The 19,576-nt window shown below is 44.8% G+C and overlaps 1 protein-coding gene across 1 annotated transcript; it reads left to right on the forward strand.

The window, feature by feature from the left end:
- Positions 1-288: 288 nt before the first annotated feature.
- Positions 289-17,095, forward strand: SLC35B1 (solute carrier family 35 member B1). Its single transcript, XM_073572826.1, has 9 exons — positions 289-655; positions 2,035-2,138; positions 3,099-3,232; positions 5,724-5,754; positions 7,882-8,042; positions 9,054-9,180; positions 14,317-14,423; positions 14,899-15,052; positions 16,856-17,095. The coding sequence occupies exons 1-9, from the start codon at positions 489-491 to the stop codon at positions 16,906-16,908; spliced, it is 1,038 nt and encodes a 345-aa protein (XP_073428927.1). The 5' UTR covers positions 289-488; the 3' UTR covers positions 16,909-17,095.
- Positions 17,096-19,576: the final 2,481 nt, after the last annotated feature.

Genomic DNA, 19,576 nt, shown 5'->3' on the forward strand with positions numbered 1-19,576 from the left:
AGTCAGAGCTCTCCACATGAGACTACGTCACCCACGTCTTAACTGTAGCGCTGCGGGTCCTTACATAGGCGTCAATGGAGATGCCTGCTCTTTATAGTTTGTACTGTCAGCTATGGGGAAATTCGCTCAGTCACTACCTCAAGGAGTGCAGTAACAGCTTCTTCACCACATCAGGGTTCACTGACTTATCACGGCGCTTACTTTATTTACTATACATTTGTATAAACTTCCCAGCTGCTGGGTATACCAATATGGCTGACGGAGGCTTCACCTGCGTGGCTTTACACTATGAGTTCCATCATGGCTGCAAGTGTCAGCCAATCTGCCTGATAAGAATTTCCCCGTTATCGATCCGTGTGAGCCGTATAAGCGGCGCCATGTGAGCTGGACTTTATCCTATTGATGTCATCTCCCCGTTTGTTCTCTTCCGGCAGTGCAGAGGGCAGCCCCAGTCGGGTCCTTCCGTGGTGTGGGCACGCTGTGGGTGTATGAGGTCCCCGGCGGCGGAGAGAGATGTGCGGCTGGAGGTGCCGGTGACAGCTGGAGGCGACATGGACGGAGGGGGAGCTCTCGGCCACGGGGGGCTGAGGCTCCTGGCCTGTTTCCTGGGGGTGTTTGTCTGCTACTTCTACTACGGGATCCTGCAGGAGACAATGTGAGTGACTGAGGGAATAGTACTGGATATAACCGAGAGACCGGGGGGCGTCCTCCATCTGCCCAGAGGACTATGCAGCACTTATATGCTTCTTGTGTTCTATGCTCCAGAGCTGCACTCGGAATGCTGCCCTCAGAGCGAAACTCTGCCAGTGTCAATGCTAGTAATTGCATGTACACTATGAGTCTACCAGCAGAATAGGGAGTGCTGCTCTGGGGTCTAAAGGGAGAGGTAACCAAGGATATGTATTGTGTGGGCAGCACGGTGGCTCAGTGGTTACACTGCAGCCTTCAAATCCCACCAAGGCCAACATCTGCAAGGAGTTTGCATGTTCTCCCTGTGTTTGCGTGGCTTTCCTCCGGTTTTCTCCCACATTCCAAAGGCATACTGGCATGGCATCTAGATTGTGAGCCCCATAGGTGACAGCGAAGATAATGTGTGCAAACTGTAAAGCATAGCGGAATATGTTAGCGCTATATAAAGAGATTATAATGTAAGGTGACTGAGTAGGGTCCCAATCATACCAGTAGTAGTAATGAAACTTGGCACTCACAAAAAGGATATGTTGCAAAACAAGGTGAATTCATTCACAGTCTGTGGATCAACAGCTAGTGGGTAACGCATGGACTTTCAGGTAATCGCTGGGGTATCCACAGCCAGTAAGCACTCAGCCACCATACCCCAGTGCAGACATACTTCTTACCACCTTCTTTCCATTTAAAGTGTCATCCTCTGAGTTTTGACTACTCATCTTCCACTTCAACAACACAGCATGTACCTGATGAAGGTCCATGCGGACTGAAACGTTACCCACTAGCTGTTGATCCACAGACTGTGAATAAATTCACCTTGTTTTGCAACATATCCTTTTTCTGAGTGCCAAGTTTCATTACTACTGGTATGATTGGGACCCTACTCAGTCACCTCATCATTCCCCTCTGGTTTTTCTTCAGGATAAGACTAGGTCCACACTGTGTGACCATTATCAGGTGCTCAGGATGTATGCGCCCCCCCCAGTGGGCACAGGATGGATGTTGGGCCATCCGTCCACCATAAGACCCAATGTACAGAAACGCATATACCTTAGGAAATATATAGGAAAGCCCAGTCTGCTGCCATATCCTCTATGGTTACACAAGCGGTGAACAGACACTTACTGGCCAGATGGCGATCTCATGGTCAGCCTCCTGGTGGACGGTCGCCTATAGTGATGGTGCAGTATACATTGGGGGGTGCTCCTGGAGAATGCTGTAGGCCAAGTGCACACATGCAGTGTTCAACTAGTGTCAGTAACACATGGGTGCTGCTCTGGAGCGTAGTGCAGGATGAGTAGACTAATGCTGAATATAACATGTGCAATGATCCTTTTGCCTTTGCAGTACACGAGGGACGTATGGCGAAGGAGAAAGCAAGGAGAAGTTTCGTTTTGCGCTGTCACTGGTCTTTGTTCAGTGTGTGGTTAATGCTCTGTTTGCTAAGTTATGTGAGTATCTTCTGGTAGCCACAGACGTAGCCATCATTGTTAGGTTTGTGGCTCTGACTATTAAAACCACCAATATATTGACCTCCAGTGCTCAGATACATATCACCGATCTCATAGGTGGGTCATAAATGTGATTGATGTAGCCATTCCGTAAGACTAGTTAGCCAAAGCTGCCTTTATCCAAACTCCGCACCAAATGTCTCCATGGGTTATGTCCGGTGTTGCAGCTTGGCTCCATTGAAGCAAATAAGGCTGAGCTGCAATACCTCTTGTAAGCCTTGAACTAATGTGGCGCTGTTTGTAGTGGAAATTAGACATGTAACCCTGGGCAGTGCCTGGCACAGCTGTGGGGGTTGCAGTTGAGGCCTGGCCTTGTGTTTCCAGTAGGTGACACTCCTCGGCCCAGGTACTATAGTAGTCCCCTCATTTGTACTCTTCGCCTGGGCTGTAGTCACTGATTCCTCATGCCTGATCCCAATGCGACAGCACCCAGAGCTGAAGGGCACATGATGGCAGAATTTCCACATTGGCTTTCTAGTCTGTGGAATATACACCTCTTTGTAGTACAGTATTTTCCTCTAAGTTACCCCGATGACTAAGCATTCAAAGGGTTATTAATAACGGGGCAAGTTATCACCTGTCCCTGATAAAATGCACAGTTGGGAATAACCCTTCTAATGGAGCAGCCATGCCGCGTGTTTTGGAGGCGACTTTTCAAAACAGCAAATACAGGAGCTTCTTTTACCACGTGTCATAGCCGCCAGCTGTGACCTTAGCAAATCATTGCAGTTCCTCCACAGACTCTATTTTAAAGGACTGTATAAGATTAGGGAAAAAGCTTTCCCCGTTTTCTGTCTGCAGATGGCCAGTTGGACAGGGCTGCCATACCAGAAATAGCCATAAGACGAGTCTGGCGCTGTATGATGGATGTACACTGACTTCTATTGTGTTCTTTTGCAGTGATTCAGTTCTTTGATGCCAAGGGTAAGCCTGACCGCACTCAGAGCTGGCTCTATGCTGCCTGTTCTCTCTCCTACGTTGGGGCCATGGTGTCCAGTAATTCAGCACTCCAATATGTGAACTACCCCACACAGGTGAGTTATGGCTTTTTCTAGTCAGCCAGAGGAGGCGCCTCTCTTGCCAAGTGGCTTTCCACTCTGGTTCATGACATGTATGTGGCAAAGACAACCCCTTTAAAGGGAAGTGGTCACCAGAAAAACGCTATTACCCTTCAGATATGGGGTTAATTTGCAGGTTATTAGTGTTATTATGCTGGCCGGCACCTGCACACAGCCTAACACTGCAGGGAGAAAATGAACTTATTCTCCCCAGCAGCATTCTCGTTTCAGACACAGGGCGGCACCGGCACTGGTTCAGTCACCGCACTGAGGCTCTGTACGACACTGGCTCTGCATTGCGGCCAGCTGTCAGTCAGGGCCGGGGACACTGTTTCAGTCATGGGGGCGGCGCAGGTTAATAGCTTCTTTTATGGTGACAGGTTCCCTTTAAACCACTAATGTCCAATGAAGGACATAGTCCATCACTGGACATCTCCCCCGCATTGATGTGGGCCCCGCGGTGAGCCCACATTAAAGCCGGGACATGTCAGCTGTTGTGAACAGCTGACATGTGCCCGCAATAGGCGCAGGTGGAATCGCGATCCACCTGCGCCTATTAACTAGTTAAACGCCGCTGTCAAACGCTGACAGCTGCATTTAACCGGTAAGGCTACTTTCACACATCAGTTTTTTGCCGTCAGGCAGGATCCGGCTATTTTTAGAAAAAACGGATCCGGCATAAATTTTGGAGAACTGTAGAAACGGATCCGTTTTTTGCTGGATCCGTCTCTGTTCCTGGGGGCTGGCCAATTGGATCTGAGCATGCGCAGGCTTAAAAAAACCCGGATCCGGTGGCTGGATCCGTCTTTTTCTGGATCCGGCGCCCATAGACTTTCATTGTAGCAAAAAGCTGGAAGCGCCGGATCCGGCGCTTCCGGCTTTTTCGCCGGAGACAACGTTACAGTAGCCGTTTTTTCCAGACGCCGGAATGAGACAAGTTGCCAGATCCGGCAAAAAACGGATGAAACGCAATGCCATCCGGCACGATCCGGCGCTAATGCAAGTCAATGGGGAAAAACTGGATCCGGCATTGCATTTTGCCGGATCCGGTTTTACAAAAAAAAGCCTGATCGCGCCTGAAGGCAAAAAACTGATGTGTGAAAGAGGCCTAAGTTAAAAAATCTGAAAAAAAGTATAAAAGTTTAAATCACCCCCCTTTCGCCCCATTCAAAAGAAAAAAATTAAAAAAATCACACACATTTGGTATTGCCGCGTTCAGAATCACCCGCTCTATAAATAATAAAAGGATTAACCCGATCGCTAAACGGTGTAGCAGGAAAAAAAATCAAAACGCCAGATTTACATTTTTTTTGGTCGCTGTGACTTTGCATTAAAATGCAATAACGGGCAATCAAAAGAACGTATCTGCACAAACGTGGTATCATTAAAAAACGTCAGCTCGGCACGCAAAAAATAAGCCCTCACCCAACCCCAGATCACGAAAATTGGAGATTCTACGAGTCTCGGAAGATGGCACTTTTTTTTTATTTATTTATTTTTTTTTAACAAACTTTGGAATTTTTTTTTCACCACTTATATAAAAAAAACAACCTCGACAAGTGTGGGATTGCACTTTTTTTGCGATTTCACCGCATTTGGAATTTTTTCCCATTTTGTAGTACACAACATGGTAAAACCAATGGTGTCGTTCAAAAGTACAACTCGTCCCGCAAAAAACAATCCCTCACATGGCCATATTGACGGAAAAATAAAAAAGTTATGGCTCTGGAAAGAAGGGGAGGGAAAAATGAAAATGCAAAACCAAAAATACCCCTGGTCGTTAAGGGGTTAAGAAAGTGTTAAATTCTGATTTAATCAGGAGGCTGGCCCTGCATTTACACTGAAAGATTGTGGTGGCCCAGTGTTGTTTACAGTGAAATATTGGGAAATGAGCGTTTTAAACAGCTTGACAATCGCCCAATGAAGGGGCAGAACGCTTGTTGATTGGGTGAAATGATCGTTTGTTTTGCGCAAAATATCACTCGGCAGTGCATGGTCCTGTGTAACCAGAGGTCGCGCTGCTGAGATCTGTGGCAGTAGGTGACTTACAGATCGATCAGTGCCCAGGAGACAGATGATATTTAAAATTGAACATTATCTTTTTTTTTTTTTTTTTTTTTTTGTAGAGTAAAAAAAAATCTAGGATTAATATGGTGAAGAATACAGTTTTTCCTTTTTTTTTTTTTTTTCCTTTTGAGCTACACTGTTATGTTCAGTGAAAAGTGTTTGCTGTAAAAACACGTCTATATTTCTGATTCTCCTGTGCGTAGCCTGTTAATTTGCATGGCGCGGGTCGCAAGGGGTTAATCGATAACTCCTACTCTGAGTAAGGAGTGTCTTTCTCCCTGGAGGAGATTGTAACCAGGTGTCCTTAAATGCATCGCAAAATACATTCCTATTCTCTCCCCTGCGGCAGGAATCTTGTCCAAAAAAGGAAAATTTCTGGATTTTTTTCTTTCTTTTGTAGGTGTTGGGGAAATCCTGTAAGCCCATCCCAGGTAAGGTGATCTGCTGTGCTGCTCCCATGTAGGATAACCTTCAGTCCTCCGCAGAACTGCTGTGCTCACGCTCTGCCCTTTAGGGGATATGCCTGCTGTAACCCAACACCCGCTTCTTTCCTGACTCCTTAAAGTCAATACATTCGCTTTGACCTTTGCCGGAACATGTGGCCCTGCACTAAAATAAGCCTCCTGCGTGTGCACGCGTGCTGGCGCTGTATACTGCTATCTGCCGCAGGTTTCTGTGCGCGCCACTGGAGTTATATGTCATGAAGACGTGGCTAATACTAGATGCCTGCAACCAGAAAGGAAATCAGACGGTGGATGTGTCTGCGAGAGAATCTCTTGTTGCTGAATTACAGGGGTTCTCTGCTTGGCACAATCATTACTGTTTGAACCCCCAGCAATCGTTACCTGTGGCAACACTGGGCAGTGAGTGCAGGTCTAGTACCGGAGAAAGGAAGCATTGCACAGCGCCTGCGCCGATCTGTGGGATTTCTGTCCTCCAGAGCGAGAGACGCCCATCTCTAACTTCTCTCCACTCCAAAAGCTTGAGACCCTAAACAGAGGACCCCACCGAGCTGGTGCAGAAGTTAGTGGTAGTTCCTAGTCGATGTCACTTTTTTTAGGATATGTTCTTGGTGGCAATAGCTTTCTAGACCTCTGCTATTTGCATCCTTGTTTTCTAACATCTTTATACCAAGGCCGACAGATCCTCAGAATGATGAGACCACGTGTGCTTTACAGAGATGGCACTCCCATTGGTGAAAGCTCCATCATGATGTCCTATTACAGGGAATCTGTCTCCAGAAAAACTGCTATTAACCAGCAGATGTGGGGTTAATCTGCTGGTTAATAGCGTTACTTATCTGCCTGGCGCCCGCACTTAGCCAAACGCTGCAGGGAGAAAATGATCTTTATTCTCCCTGGCAGCGTTTGGGTTTCATCACGGGCTGACACTCACTCTGCATTGGGACCGGCTGTCGGTCAGTGTGGGGGATGCAGTTACTGTTATCGCTCTTTATACTTAGAGCGGTGACTGAACCAGCGCCGATGCCGGGGAGAATAAAGTTCATTTTCTCCCAGAAGCATTCGGCTAAGTGCGAGTGCCTAGCAGGTTAGTAATGTGATTAACCCCATATCTGCCAGTTAATGGCCTTTAAGCATGGTGTACCAGTCTTGCTTCCATAACAGATGCGACAGGAATAATGCACCCCAGTGTTTCACTATATGGGTTCATTTTTCCTTAATTTATTCTAACTCTAATGCCACTTATGACAGTAGATCGTTTAACAGGAATCTGTCATCAGGTTTTTTTCTGTTTAGTCTGAGAGCAGCATGATGTAGGGACTGAGAGCCTGATTCAGGCGATGTGTCGCTTACTAGAGTGTGTTTCAATAAAATCAGTGTTTTATCAGCAGGAGTTTATCACTACAAGACCAGTTGTCTCGTGCCTCCTAGTCAACTGATCTGTATAACCCCTACATTGAGTAGCCGCTTGTTATACACTGGCAGATTCCTGTGTACTCATTGGTGTGTGTGAGGCGTTATATAGGACTCAGCATTCAGAGCACTTCTAGATCTTCAGCAAAGAAAACAGTGACTGTATCAAAATGGCATAAAGCAGCCCAGTCTCTGCCCCTCCACTATGCTGTTCTCAGATTACATGGCAAAAACCTGCTGACAGATTCCCTTTAAAGGGGTTGACCACGTATATGCTTTCTATAGCGTTTGTGTTGAATTATCTATTGCAGAATGAGTCAACTGAGGTGGGAATCAGTGAGCTCCTCATGGTTTTAATGAGTGTGTAATTTTATCCATCTTTTTCTGAGGTCCTCTCAGCTGATTTATGACCACATCACAGTTAAATGTGACTATAAAAGCCAAACAGTGCCAATGTTTTAATAAAATACAATTCTAAATATGATTTTTGGACCCGAATAAATGCCTTTTAAGTTTAAAAAAAAAAAAAGACATCAAAAGTGGGTTACTTGTATGGGACCCTTCACCTTCATGGTTTTTGGGTTAGCGGTATTGACTACACCTGCTCATGTCCAGTGCAGGGCATTTTGTATAATATTCCTATTTCCATACAGATGATGTTCTCCTCTTTGTGTCTCTCTCCAGTTATGCTCTTAGGAGTCACCCTCCTCCGGAAGAAATACCCACTGACCAAGTATTTGTGTGTCCTGCTCATAGTGGTGGGAGTAGCCCTATTTATGTACAAGCCCAAGAATACCGGTGGCACCGGTGATGACCATGTGTTTGGCTATGGAGAGCTGTTGCTGGTACAGTATGGTTTATGGCTATTTTGGAGCATTGATCATGATGAGCTGGAAATATGGCCGGGGTCCTTGTACCATTAGTGTTATGTTCTGCCCATCTTATCAATGATGGAGTGAAAAGAACAACACAGACAAGTATTAGGCCTTATACCACTGTATGAATCTAAAATCAATGGTGGCATGTGCTATATACAGCTATCTAAGAGGGAACATTTCACCTTGTGTAGAGTGCCATGGTGACATAAAGAGACTTGTAGGCCATGCAATGCTCCTCTGGGAATTTACGGTACATATGCAAGTGGAAAAGAACAGGAACTCTAGCATCAATTATTGGGTGTAGCAACCCTAAAAGGTGGTCTACAAACCTTAGGATAAGAATCCAAACCAGAAACTCAATTTCCAGATAAGTGGTTTGGGTTGTTTGCCACTCATTAGTGCAAGCAAGAAGGACTGCATATTTAATTTCCCAGGAGAGAATTGCATAGGCCATAAGTCTCCCTTTGCCGAATTGGCAGTCTCCACAAAGAGAAACATTACCTCTTAACATCCCCTGTCAGTTTGTTACTCAGCCACGCTAGTCTTTGCACTGATGAGGGGTAGATACGCTTAATCATGGGTCTACAAATGGAGTATCTGGTTTGTCTTTTTATCCTAACTTGTGTGGCAAGCCCCTTTCCAGGGTCATTATTGACTTTTTGGGATTGCTATCTCCAATAGGTAGCGCTAGAGTTCATGTCCTCTTATGAAGAGGCTGTTTGCATTTATAGCTGTATTTCAGAGCTATATGGTGCTATATACAATCTTGTGTGGGTGACTTATGCAGGCGTTCTGTCATATATCCTTTGCAGTATCGGCACCCACTTTCCTTTGGCTGTGTCACTGGAAGGAACACCAGCAAGTAAAGGGTACCTCCAGCATGATATGGCTGGTCATACTGATCTGTTGTGCCCCTTATCCAATATGTTAGCACGATCCAAGGAGTTAATGTTGTCTTCCTGTATCCTCTTTACCCAGTTGCTCTCCCTCACGTTGGACGGACTGACCGGAGTCTCTCAGGATCACATGCGTGCACATTACCAGACTGGCTCCAACCCAATGATGTTTCATATCAACCTCTGGTCCAGCTTATTTTTAGGAGCAGGTAACTGAGTTATGTTCTATATTCAGTGGCCACCACTCTTCTGCTTGCTCCTACATTAGTGTTTTTTTTTTTTTTTTTTTTTTTTTTTTTTGTGTTGTTTACCATTGCTGTGTGTAGATGGATGTTACTGGGAGAGGGCCAAAGCGACATCCTCTACATCAAACCTGGGCAAATCGCGGGCCACATCTGGTCCTCAAGCTGTTTCGGTCTGGCCTGCAGACTGAGACAGCCGCAAGGTTGAAACAGTGGCACACGGGCTATACAGTGCCCTCCCCTGCCCGCCGTCCATCCACAATTGTCACCGCTATCCGTATCCTCAGGATGCAGACAGTAGTGAATGCATTGTTGGAGGAGGGGCCCGCCGTCCTCTTCTTCCACAGTGTGGGTTTTCATCATGTCAGCTGTGTACTGCAGAGAGTCAGTACATCGAAGGCAGAGAGCTGGAGGAACGGAAGCGAGGTGAGCATGTTGTGGTTTGTATGGCTCATACTGTATATAGGAGACCATGTGGACCTCTTACTGTATATAGGAGGCCATGTGGGGGCTCTTACTGTATATAGGAGGCCATGTGGGGGCTCTTACTGTATATAGGAGGCCATGTGGGGGCTCTTACTGTATATAGGAGGCCATGTGGGGGCTCTTACTGTATATAGGAGGCCATGTGGGGGCTCTTACTGTATATAGGAGGCCATGTGGGGGCTCTTGCGGTATATAGGGGGCTGTGCGCGGGCTCATATGGTATATAGGGAAATGTCAGTATACTTAATGCTACTCAATATTAAGTAATAGAATTATTATATATTAATTGTAATATATTAATATTGAGCAGAATTAATTTCAGCCTATAGGTTCTTACTGCACAACAGTCATGTTCTCTCAAGTGGCCCCTCAGGAAAATTAATTGCCCTACTCTTCTCTACATTTGTCACTTTGAGATGACCCACAGGCCCATTACACCATTAACTGGTGGTCCTGCTATCTATCATATGTTTATGATGCATGCTGCGTACAATATCAGTTATTTGCACATACAGGTGCTTCTCACAAAATTCGAATATCATCAAAAAGTGAATTTATTTCAATTCTTAACTAAAAAAAAAAAAAGTGAAATTCATATATTATATAGTCATTACAAACAGTGATCTATTTCAAGTGTTTATTTCTGTTAACGGTGATGATTATGGCTTACAGCCAATGAAAGCCCAAAAGTCGTTATCTCAGTAAATTAGAATAATTAACAGAAAACACCTGCAAAGGCTTCCTAAGTGTTTAAAAAGGTCCCTTAGTCTGTTTCAGTAGGCTCCACAATCATGCGGAAGACTGCTGACTTGACAGATATCCAGAAGGCAGTCATTGACACACTCCACAAGGAGGGTAAGCCACAAAAGGTCATTGCTAAAGAAGCTGGATGTTCACAGAGTGCTGTATCCAAGCATATTAATGGAAAGATGAGTGGAAGGAAAAAGTGTGGTAGAAAAAGGTGCACAAGCAACCGGGATAACCGCAGCCTTGAAAGGATTGTTAAGAAGAGGAGTGGACTGCTGCTGGAGTCATTGTTTCACACACAGACGTATCCAGGTCATGGGCTACAAGTGTTGCATTCCTTGTGTCAAGCCACCCATAAACAATAGACAATGCCAGAAACGTCTTACCTGGGCCAAGGAGAAAAAGAACTGGACTGTTGCTCAGTGGTCCAAGGTGTTGTTTTCAGATGAAAGTAAATTTTGCATTTCATTTGGAAATCAAGGTCCCAGAGTCTGGAGGAAGAGTGGAGAGGCCACAATCCAAGCTGCTTGAGGTCTAGTTTGAAGTTTCCACAATCTGTGATGGTTTGGGGAGCCAAGTCATCTGCTGGCGTAGGTCCACTGTGTTTTATCAAGACCAAAGTCAGCGCAGCCGTCTACCATGAAATTTTAGAGCCCTTCATGATTCCCTCTGCCGACAAGCTTTTTGGAGATGGAAATGTCATTTTCCAGCACATTAACACCAGAAATTGTGTTACTGAATTTCCCCATACCCACAAAGAAAAAAAGAACCTCCATTCTTGTCCACAATATAATTGCTGCAGCCAAACTTCTTGTCCCTACTTGCTGGAGATTAGCCCAAATCCTCACACTTCAGCAGTTACTGACAAAAATTGACCAATTATTTCATATAGCCGAGGAGGTGGCCCCTGTGAATCATGCGCAGGAGTCCTCTAAAGAGATTTGGTGCCCATGGATTCTATTTAGAACTAGCTCTTGTCTCCATCAAATATAATATCTTAAATCGCAAAAATTTTCATCTTGAGGTGATGTCAGATTCCCCCGCTATCCCCTCCTACGTGTTCTCTTGCCTTTCTCCCCTCATACATATCCCTTCTTACCTCTTTCCCTCTTCTCTTTTCTATCCCTATTCCAAATCCTGAATCTTCCCATGTTTGTACATTGTTTTATGCTTTGAACCATTATGTGCTTTATCTGACTTGTTTACTTGAGTTGGTGTTTTCATTCCTTCAATACTCAATAAAAAGATCATAGAAAAGAAAAACAACAGTATCACTGTGCTTGATTGGCCAGCAAACTCACCTGACCTTAATACCCCATAGATTCTATATGGGGTTATCAAGAGGAAGATGAGAGACACCAGACCCAACAATGCAGACGAGCTACCAAAGCAACCTGGGCTTCCATAACACCTCAGCCGTGCCACAGGCTGATCGTCTCCATGCCACGCTGCATTGATGCAGTAATTGATGCAAAAGGAGCCCCGACCAAGTATTGAGTGCATTTACTGAACATACATTTCAGTAGGCCAGAAATAAAGATTAGAAATAGATCACTTTGTAGTGACTCTATATAATGAGTTCCACTTGTTGTATTGAAGAACTGAAATCAACCTTTTGATGATATTGTAATTTAGTGAGAAGCACCTGTATTAGAGGAACCTCAGTGCAGACTATAGAGGAACGTCGCTGTGCTAGGGCTGAGAGCTTTGTCCGCCATATAGACTGCAGAGTCGGCCCGAAAGCATGTGACTGAGCAAGGCTAAGCTGCAATACCTCATACAGCCTGCAGGCAAGTGCGGCACTATTTTCTTGAGTAAACACAAATTAGGAGGGTTTGTGGATAATTTGCTCTGCTGGTAGCCCATATAATAAATCCAAATCCATACAAAGTACATACAGTTTTTCCTTTATTTAGTCTATGCGTTTCAAAGTACTACAGACTTCGTCAGGACAAGAAAAGCACAGCTCACACCACAATGCAGTTACATTTCTAGTGACAAAAGTTCAAATCTTGGAGCCAAATACACATGATGGACACCTGATGTGTCAAAGTTCATCATGGGAAAAAAAAGAGAAATAAGGATTCTTTACAGGTTGATAGGTTTTTTTTTTTTTTTTCTTTTCCCTGATGAACCTTGACACATCATGTGTCTAATTAGCTCCAAGATTTGAGCTTTTGTCACTAGAAATGTAACTGCACTGTGGTGTGAGCTGTGCTTTTCTTGTCCTGATGAAGAAGCCAGGAGTATAGTAGTAGACTAAATACAGAAAAAACACATGCACTTTCTGTCTGGATTTGGATTTATTATATGGGCTACCAGCAGCGCAGATTAGACATGAATCCTCCTTATCTGTGATTTCCCGGTCTGAAGACCCATTGGACCTGTAGCAGCTGAGTGATAGAAATGTTGTGTATACACAATTATATCAGGTTAGTGTAACCTTTAATAAAACCCTATTGAGACACATGTTTTTCTAGTAGCATATTTTTACATATAGGCATTTTCCAGGTACCGTTCTCCCTGTATTTCCATGGTCTTTTGTGCTTCACATGTTTATCTTAGTTTTTTAGCCACAGTTATATATGCTCTATAACAGTAATTACCCACGTATAAAAAAAAAATGTATTCTTACACATCCCAGGTATGGCATATGTGGCCAGAAGGTGGCGTAAGCCCACATATCTCTGAATATTCTTTGTTATTTAGAAACCCACTTATGTGAATGACGCCCTGGAGGCACACAAGATGGTGTCACCAGCTGCAAACAACAAGTTAATCCAATTGTATATTCTTCACCAGTCTTATTTGACCCCATACAGACTTCATAAATTCGGTAGAAGGGCACCGGATGAATGCCATAGATGTGGGAATCGGGGGCGGATTTTTGGCACCTTATCTGGAGCTGTGGTAGCATACGGGGGTATTGGAGTGATGTCGTGTGTACGTTGGAACGAATATTGGGAACACCGATTGAATGCACTCCTGAGCTGTGTCTCCTGGGTGTTGTGGATGAAGAGATGTGGGTTCATTATGATAAATAAAACCTCTCAGAGAAATATTCTATGTCTAGGAAGGCAGTGGTGCTGGGATGGATGGGAAGGAAATCCCCTTCAATTAATCAATGGAAGAAATTGGTAAATGACATAATTCCTTACGGGAACATATATAAAAATAGAAAATGTCCCCAGAAGTTCCATAGGATTTGGGAAAGGTGATGTGATTCCCGTTTGACACACTTGGCTCCTAATGATATGGTCTCTTCGATTTCGAGATATAATCCCTGATGTATGTCACTTCTAGACCATGCAAGTTTTGATCTGTGAATTTTAGAATGTGTATCTTTTATACTCTGACCTGATACGAGCTCACGGATCCTTAAATTGACCCTGTAAACTAGAAGATGCAACGAATGGTATAATGTATTGTGTAGAATACTAAGTTCTGTTTGTTTGTTTCTTATTGCTGGAAATGTAATATCATGGTTATGTCACTATGAATAACCCTGACTTTATATTGTAATGTCCAATGTTTGATATACTATATTGTTGAATCCTCCAATAAAGAGTTAAAAAAAAAAAAAAAAAAAAAAAAAAAAACACAACCCACCTATGTAATCATGTGCCTTGCCAGGAAATTACCTCTCGCCATTTCATTAAATGCCTTGTGATATGCTATACCTAGTCCCGGGGTCGAGATCCCAGTACATGCTGGGAGTTTCTTCCCACACGGTGAGCTGCAGGTTCGAGATTGCTGCTTTATACCACTTTGTGGTATTTTGTAGGGGGCAGTGACCAGGCGACCCATGACACAGTGCAGGCACACGGTACATTGCTGTAAATCAGACTGATTGGTGTTTCTCCACCACAGGTATTATATTTACAGGAGAAGTATGGGAATTCGTAAGCTTCACTGAACGATACCCAAGTATCATCTACAACATTCTGCTCTTCAGTCTGACCAGCGCCTTAGGACAGGTAAGTGCATTGTCTGATAATTGGGGAAACTTCTTGTGATCCATAGTCTTTCCTGGTTTCATTAGCTGCTTGCTCCAAGAAAGATGCTTGATATAAAAGGTGTTGTAGTGTCCTTATAGGACATCACCATGGTTGCTAAGAGATTCACCAACCCCCTCCCCCTCTGACACTAGTCTCCATGTTGTATGAGCACTTCTTGTTAAAGGGTTTGTCCAGGATGAGATAAAAGGATCCTTCATTTTTTAAAGTGCTGCAGAATATGTCGGCGCTATAGAAATAAAATGTATTATTATTATTTTCATTTCTAGAAAATGTGCCATTCTTGTCCCCGATGGCAGAAACTGGTATTGCAGCTCAACCCCATGCACTTCCATAAGGGTGAGCTGCAATACCAAATATGGCCTTTGCGTCAGAATGGCGCTACATCGATGTGGTTTTCTGTCTCTCTTAGAATGACCTTCACTTTTTCCTATAGACCTTCATCTTCATGACTGTGGTCTACTTTGGTCCTCTCACCTGCTCCATCATCACCACCACCCGGAAGTTCTTCACCATCTTGGCCTCTGTAATTCTCTTCTCTAATCCGATCAGTGGCTTGCAGTGGGTCGGCACCATGTTGGTGTTTTTAGGTAAGCAGGAACCTGAAAATGGAACTAGGTTTGACAGGTTAAGTCTTACAACTACACACCAAGGCTTTTTTCTCACTTCATTTTTGTCCTTAAAGGTTTAGGGCCATGTTTGGAAGTTAGCCCCTAACTTTTTAATCTCTGAGGGTTCAAACACTGGGACCCCCAATGTTCCTGAGAACAGGGTTCTGGAGGGCCCCATGTGACTAGAGCCGAGGTCAAGCATGCACACCTCTGCTCCATTGACTTTCAGTAGGTCTGGCAGAGGTAGCTGAACTCTGCACTTGGCTGGTCGCCAGCAAACCCATTAGGAATGGATGGAGTGAAGGTGTGCATGCTCGACCTCCGCTCTAGTCATACAGGACCCTTGATAGTACTGTTCTCAGGATTAGTGGGGGTCCCAGCAGTATGACCACCTGCGTTCAAAAAGTTAATTTATATTCTTATGAATAGAGAAAAACACCTAGAAAATGCCTATTGTGTACCCTTTTTTTAATAAGGCGATAATGGCCGCCACACTGTTGCATCTATCCCCTGTAGGAATTCGGTGTTTAGGAGCGTATTATTTATGTGATACCGCTGTATAGAATATCATAGCAGCACTGATTCATAGTATACTACAGAGAAGACTGGGACACAGACCACATGGAAGCCATATTGGCCTTTATCCAGTGATCAGGGGTCTTAGGAACTATTTAACACTCCAGGAACTTTTCAGGTGCATACAATTGGAGATACAGTTTGAAAATACCCCAAGCAATGTTCTCTCAAATAGTCATGATAGAACTAAAGATGGAAGGCCTGATGCATTTGTGAATCGACTCTGCAGAGATCCAAAAGCTCAAATATTAGAGATTCTTGTAATCTGTTATTTCTTCTGCATACACTAGGTGGCAGGGTAGAGCAGGGGAACTGCAAATTCCTGACAGATCAATGACTGGCTTCATACTGGTTATGACAGTCCGTAGTCAGTGGCTTATTGATGGCATCCTGGACACTGCCCTGCTCCTGCTGGGGGTTGAGCTCGTGCACAGATATATGGACGTTTTATATAATAACAGAAACCAGTTAAATTATATGTTCACCTTTAAAAATATTATAGATCGAGCGATCGACCTTGTATTACAGCAGAATGCAGCTTTCCGAATCTGCCTGCAGGTGATGCAATTATCACCTGAGCAATACAAAGGAAATACTGAAAACATGATCTGTTGGTGGGCCTTGAGGACTGGAGTTGGGGAACCCAGAGCTAGAGTACAGCAGGCAGCCATCAGATATTCTGTAATGTCTGTTGTAAAGGTGACACCTCCCAGAGTGCAAATCATCACAGCAAGCTCTGAGCAGACTCTGAACAAGCAGGTACTGTCAGAGGATTGCAAAGCATAAAGACATCTGCAAAGTGTAATATTCCGGTGACTAACGTAATTTCACTGTGTATGAAATACATTACAGGACTAAGCTCTTTTTCTTTGCAGTAAAATGAGATAATTTTTAGTTCCAATGCCCCCAACGTGATCTGCAGGAAGCTAACGCTGAGCCGGCTGGTGAGCGGTGCAATGCCAATGTTTGATCTGACCCTGCTGATATTACCGGTGACTTACCACTGGCAATGTGCAATCCTCGTAATGTTTCTGCTCAGTACTATGGAGAGGAGGCAGGGGTTTAGGAGTGTGTTGTCAGCCGGCCTTGGCACACACTGTCCGACAATGAGCCACAAGCACCTACTCATACTATATGACAGTATAGCTTGCGCTCTGTGCCCACTCTCTTCCTGCCACACTCACCACTCTGTTTTGTTTTCCACAGGTCTAGGACTGGATGCCAAATTTGGCAAAGGATCCAAAAAGCCGTCCCACTGATACCCTTTTTACAGGAGCCTTCAAATGACGTATTCAGACCTCACTCACTGTTTGTCTATAGAAATATGTAATTTTTTTGTTTTGTGGTTTTTTTCTATTTTCTGATATGTGAAACTATTTTATTAATGACAGAAGGGCTGAAATTTTAAGCTGAGCAAGGGGGAGTATTAAATGCGAGAAGATGGAACGCGTCTCTTTGCCTTTTAATTCTGCTCGGGTTAACTATTGTGCAGCAGCAGATCCTCCATCCCCAGATGCCCAAACAGTGCCCATCTCTTGTAAGTCTCCCCAGCCTATCGCCTTTAATAATAGATCTGATGCCTATTACAGTGCAGAGACGCCAGGCTTCAGCTTGGCTCTGAAATTGTGCCATTTGCATAACTGCGGCTTCAAAGTTGGAGAATCGGGCCGTCTGCAGACTTCACCCACCACACATAAAAGCAGAGGGAGCAGCTGGGTAGAGTTTTCCATCTGGTGCCAACAGCCTTCAATCTTATCCCAGCCCCTGGATCTCATTAATACCCAGGACTGGCACAACTAGGCTGAGGACCAGTTTGGCTGCTGGCGGTGGAACGCGACCAAGGACAAGAGAGATTTAGAAGAAATAAGAGCTGAAGGAATATTAATAGACAGGCTGATGTTTTTATTACGGCTGTGACAGAGTGGAGCCTGGCAGGTCAGGACTGGCATGAATGATGGGCATTTATAGCGAAAGATGAAGGTGCGGCTTAAGACTTACTACATAATTTCATAGATATAACCCTATAATGGCTGCAGAGCTTGAGGTCACCCTCTCTCTCCTTTGCAGTGAAAAGTGGTGTAATATCCAGAGAAAGTGTCAGAAGCTGTTATTAATACCGGACATGCACCTCACACTTTTAAAGAGAGCGTAACTAATTAACCTCTGGGCCAGTTTATTTATAAACTGGTAATTTTTTTTTTTTTTCTTTAGCACAATGTACTGTTGTGTACATAGAATATCATTCGGTGACATTTATGTGCCTTAGCATGCCGCAAGTCATGCCGAATCTGTAAATGTGCACCATTTATATAGAGACTATAGCCTCCAGCCACTTCCCAGCTCTAATTCATTAGGATGACTTAAAAATGCGGATTCCGCCTCCCCCGTACTAGTTTTTAGAAAGATTTTCTTATCCCCGCAAGGTGACGCCACCTTCTGTGCTTAGGAGGTCTAACCATGTACTGTAGGACCAGCCAAATTATGTTTTGGGGTTTTTTTTTTTGGTCAGGTAATAAGACCCTTCTCACTGCAGTCTGTGAAGGGCTAGCCTAAGAAGAAAATTAAGACCCACATAGGTTGTATTCAGACCTACATAGGTAGGAAGGAAGATGACGTCGCTGTTGGTCAGGAAAGCAATAATTGATGTTAATAAATCTAATTATTTATTATATTAAAATCTAATACCGCAGTAATGTTGTACTCCTGTAGAATTTCTCTACCATCTTATTCTATAAGCGTCCCGTACTCAATATGCCTGTCGGGACCCCGGCTAAGGGTACACGACGTAGGTAAATTGTGAATTTTGCCGCCATTGCGCAGATTCGGGAAGAGTAAAACAGGCGTTTGTCTCAGTCGAAGGTGATGGACGCAATGCTCGGAGTGGCTGGCATCTCTTCCCGACCCGAGCGTGACGGCTGTATAGAAATACATGATGTTGGGACAGAGCTGGCCACTCTGAGCATTGCGTTACGATCCTGGTCCGAGATATACAGTTTTCTAACTTTTTTCTTAGGCCTGTTTCACACTTACGTTTTTCTTCTCAGTTGTAATCCGCCAAAATGGCGGAGAACGGATCCGTAGGCGTCGAAATACCACCGGACCGTTGGTGCGCCGGGATCCGCCGATCCGGGAAAGTTAAAGGAGCCGCGCTGAAAAAAAAAAATACCGCCGATGTAGCAGAGGAGAGCCGGGACATGGTCAGGCGGGACGAGAGGAGAGCCGGGACATGGTCAGGCGGGACGAGAGGAGAGCCGGGACATGGTCAGGCGGGACGAGAGGAGAGCCGGGACATGGTCAGGCGGGACGAGAGGAGAGCCGGGACATGGTCAGGCGGGACGAGAGGAGAGCCGGGACATGGTCAGGCGGGACGAGAGGAGAGCCGGGACATGGTCAGGCGGGACGAGAGGAGAGCCGGGACATGGTCAGGCGGGACGAGAGGAGAGCCGGGACATGGTCAGGCGGGACGAGAGGAGAGCCGGGACATGGTCAGGCGGGACGAGAGGAGAGCCGGGACATGGTCAGGCGGGACGAGAGGAGAGCCGGGACATGGTCAGGCGGGACGAGAGGAGAGCCGGGACATCAAGAGAGAGAGATTTTCTCCAGCAGCCAGATTGGATTCAGGGTTAAATGTGTAGCAAAAGGCAGAAATGCGGATCCGGCCGCCAAAAAAACGTTGCATTGTCCGTCCGGTGATGTCAGCGGACGCCAAAATTTTGGCGGATCCGCCGACATACGGATGAGAGTCAAGTCAAAATCCGCCGATAATGCAAGTCAATGGGGAAAAAAACGGATCCGCCAAAAAAAATGGCGGATCCGTTTTTTTTAAAAAACGGCGGATTTTGACTGATAGTGACCAACGGATGTGTGAAACAGGCCTTAGATTGTAAATTAGCAATCACACAACCAGTGCTTCAAGCATGATTTATT

The sequence above is a fragment of the Dendrobates tinctorius genome, unplaced genomic scaffold (genome assembly GCF_039654945.1).
Source record: "Dendrobates tinctorius isolate UK_male_01 unplaced genomic scaffold, ASM3965494v1 ptg000032l, whole genome shotgun sequence".
In the NCBI taxonomy this organism is placed as follows: domain Eukaryota; kingdom Metazoa; phylum Chordata; class Amphibia; order Anura; family Dendrobatidae; genus Dendrobates; species Dendrobates tinctorius.

What these genes read in the sequence shown, in the direction of transcription:
- SLC35B1 (XM_073572826.1), top strand. Translation starts at nt 489, where the DNA reads ATGAGGTCCCCGGCGGCGGAGAGAGATGTGCGGCTGGAGGTGCCGGTG. An exon ending in GCTATGGAGAGCTGTTGCTG is followed by an intron (nt 8,043 to 9,053) that starts GTACAGTATGGT and finishes CTCTTTACCCAG; the next exon opens with TTGCTCTCCCTCACGTTGGA. An exon ending in CACCATGTTGGTGTTTTTAG is followed by an intron (nt 15,053 to 16,855) that starts GTAAGCAGGAAC and finishes TGTTTTCCACAG; the next exon opens with GTCTAGGACTGGATGCCAAA.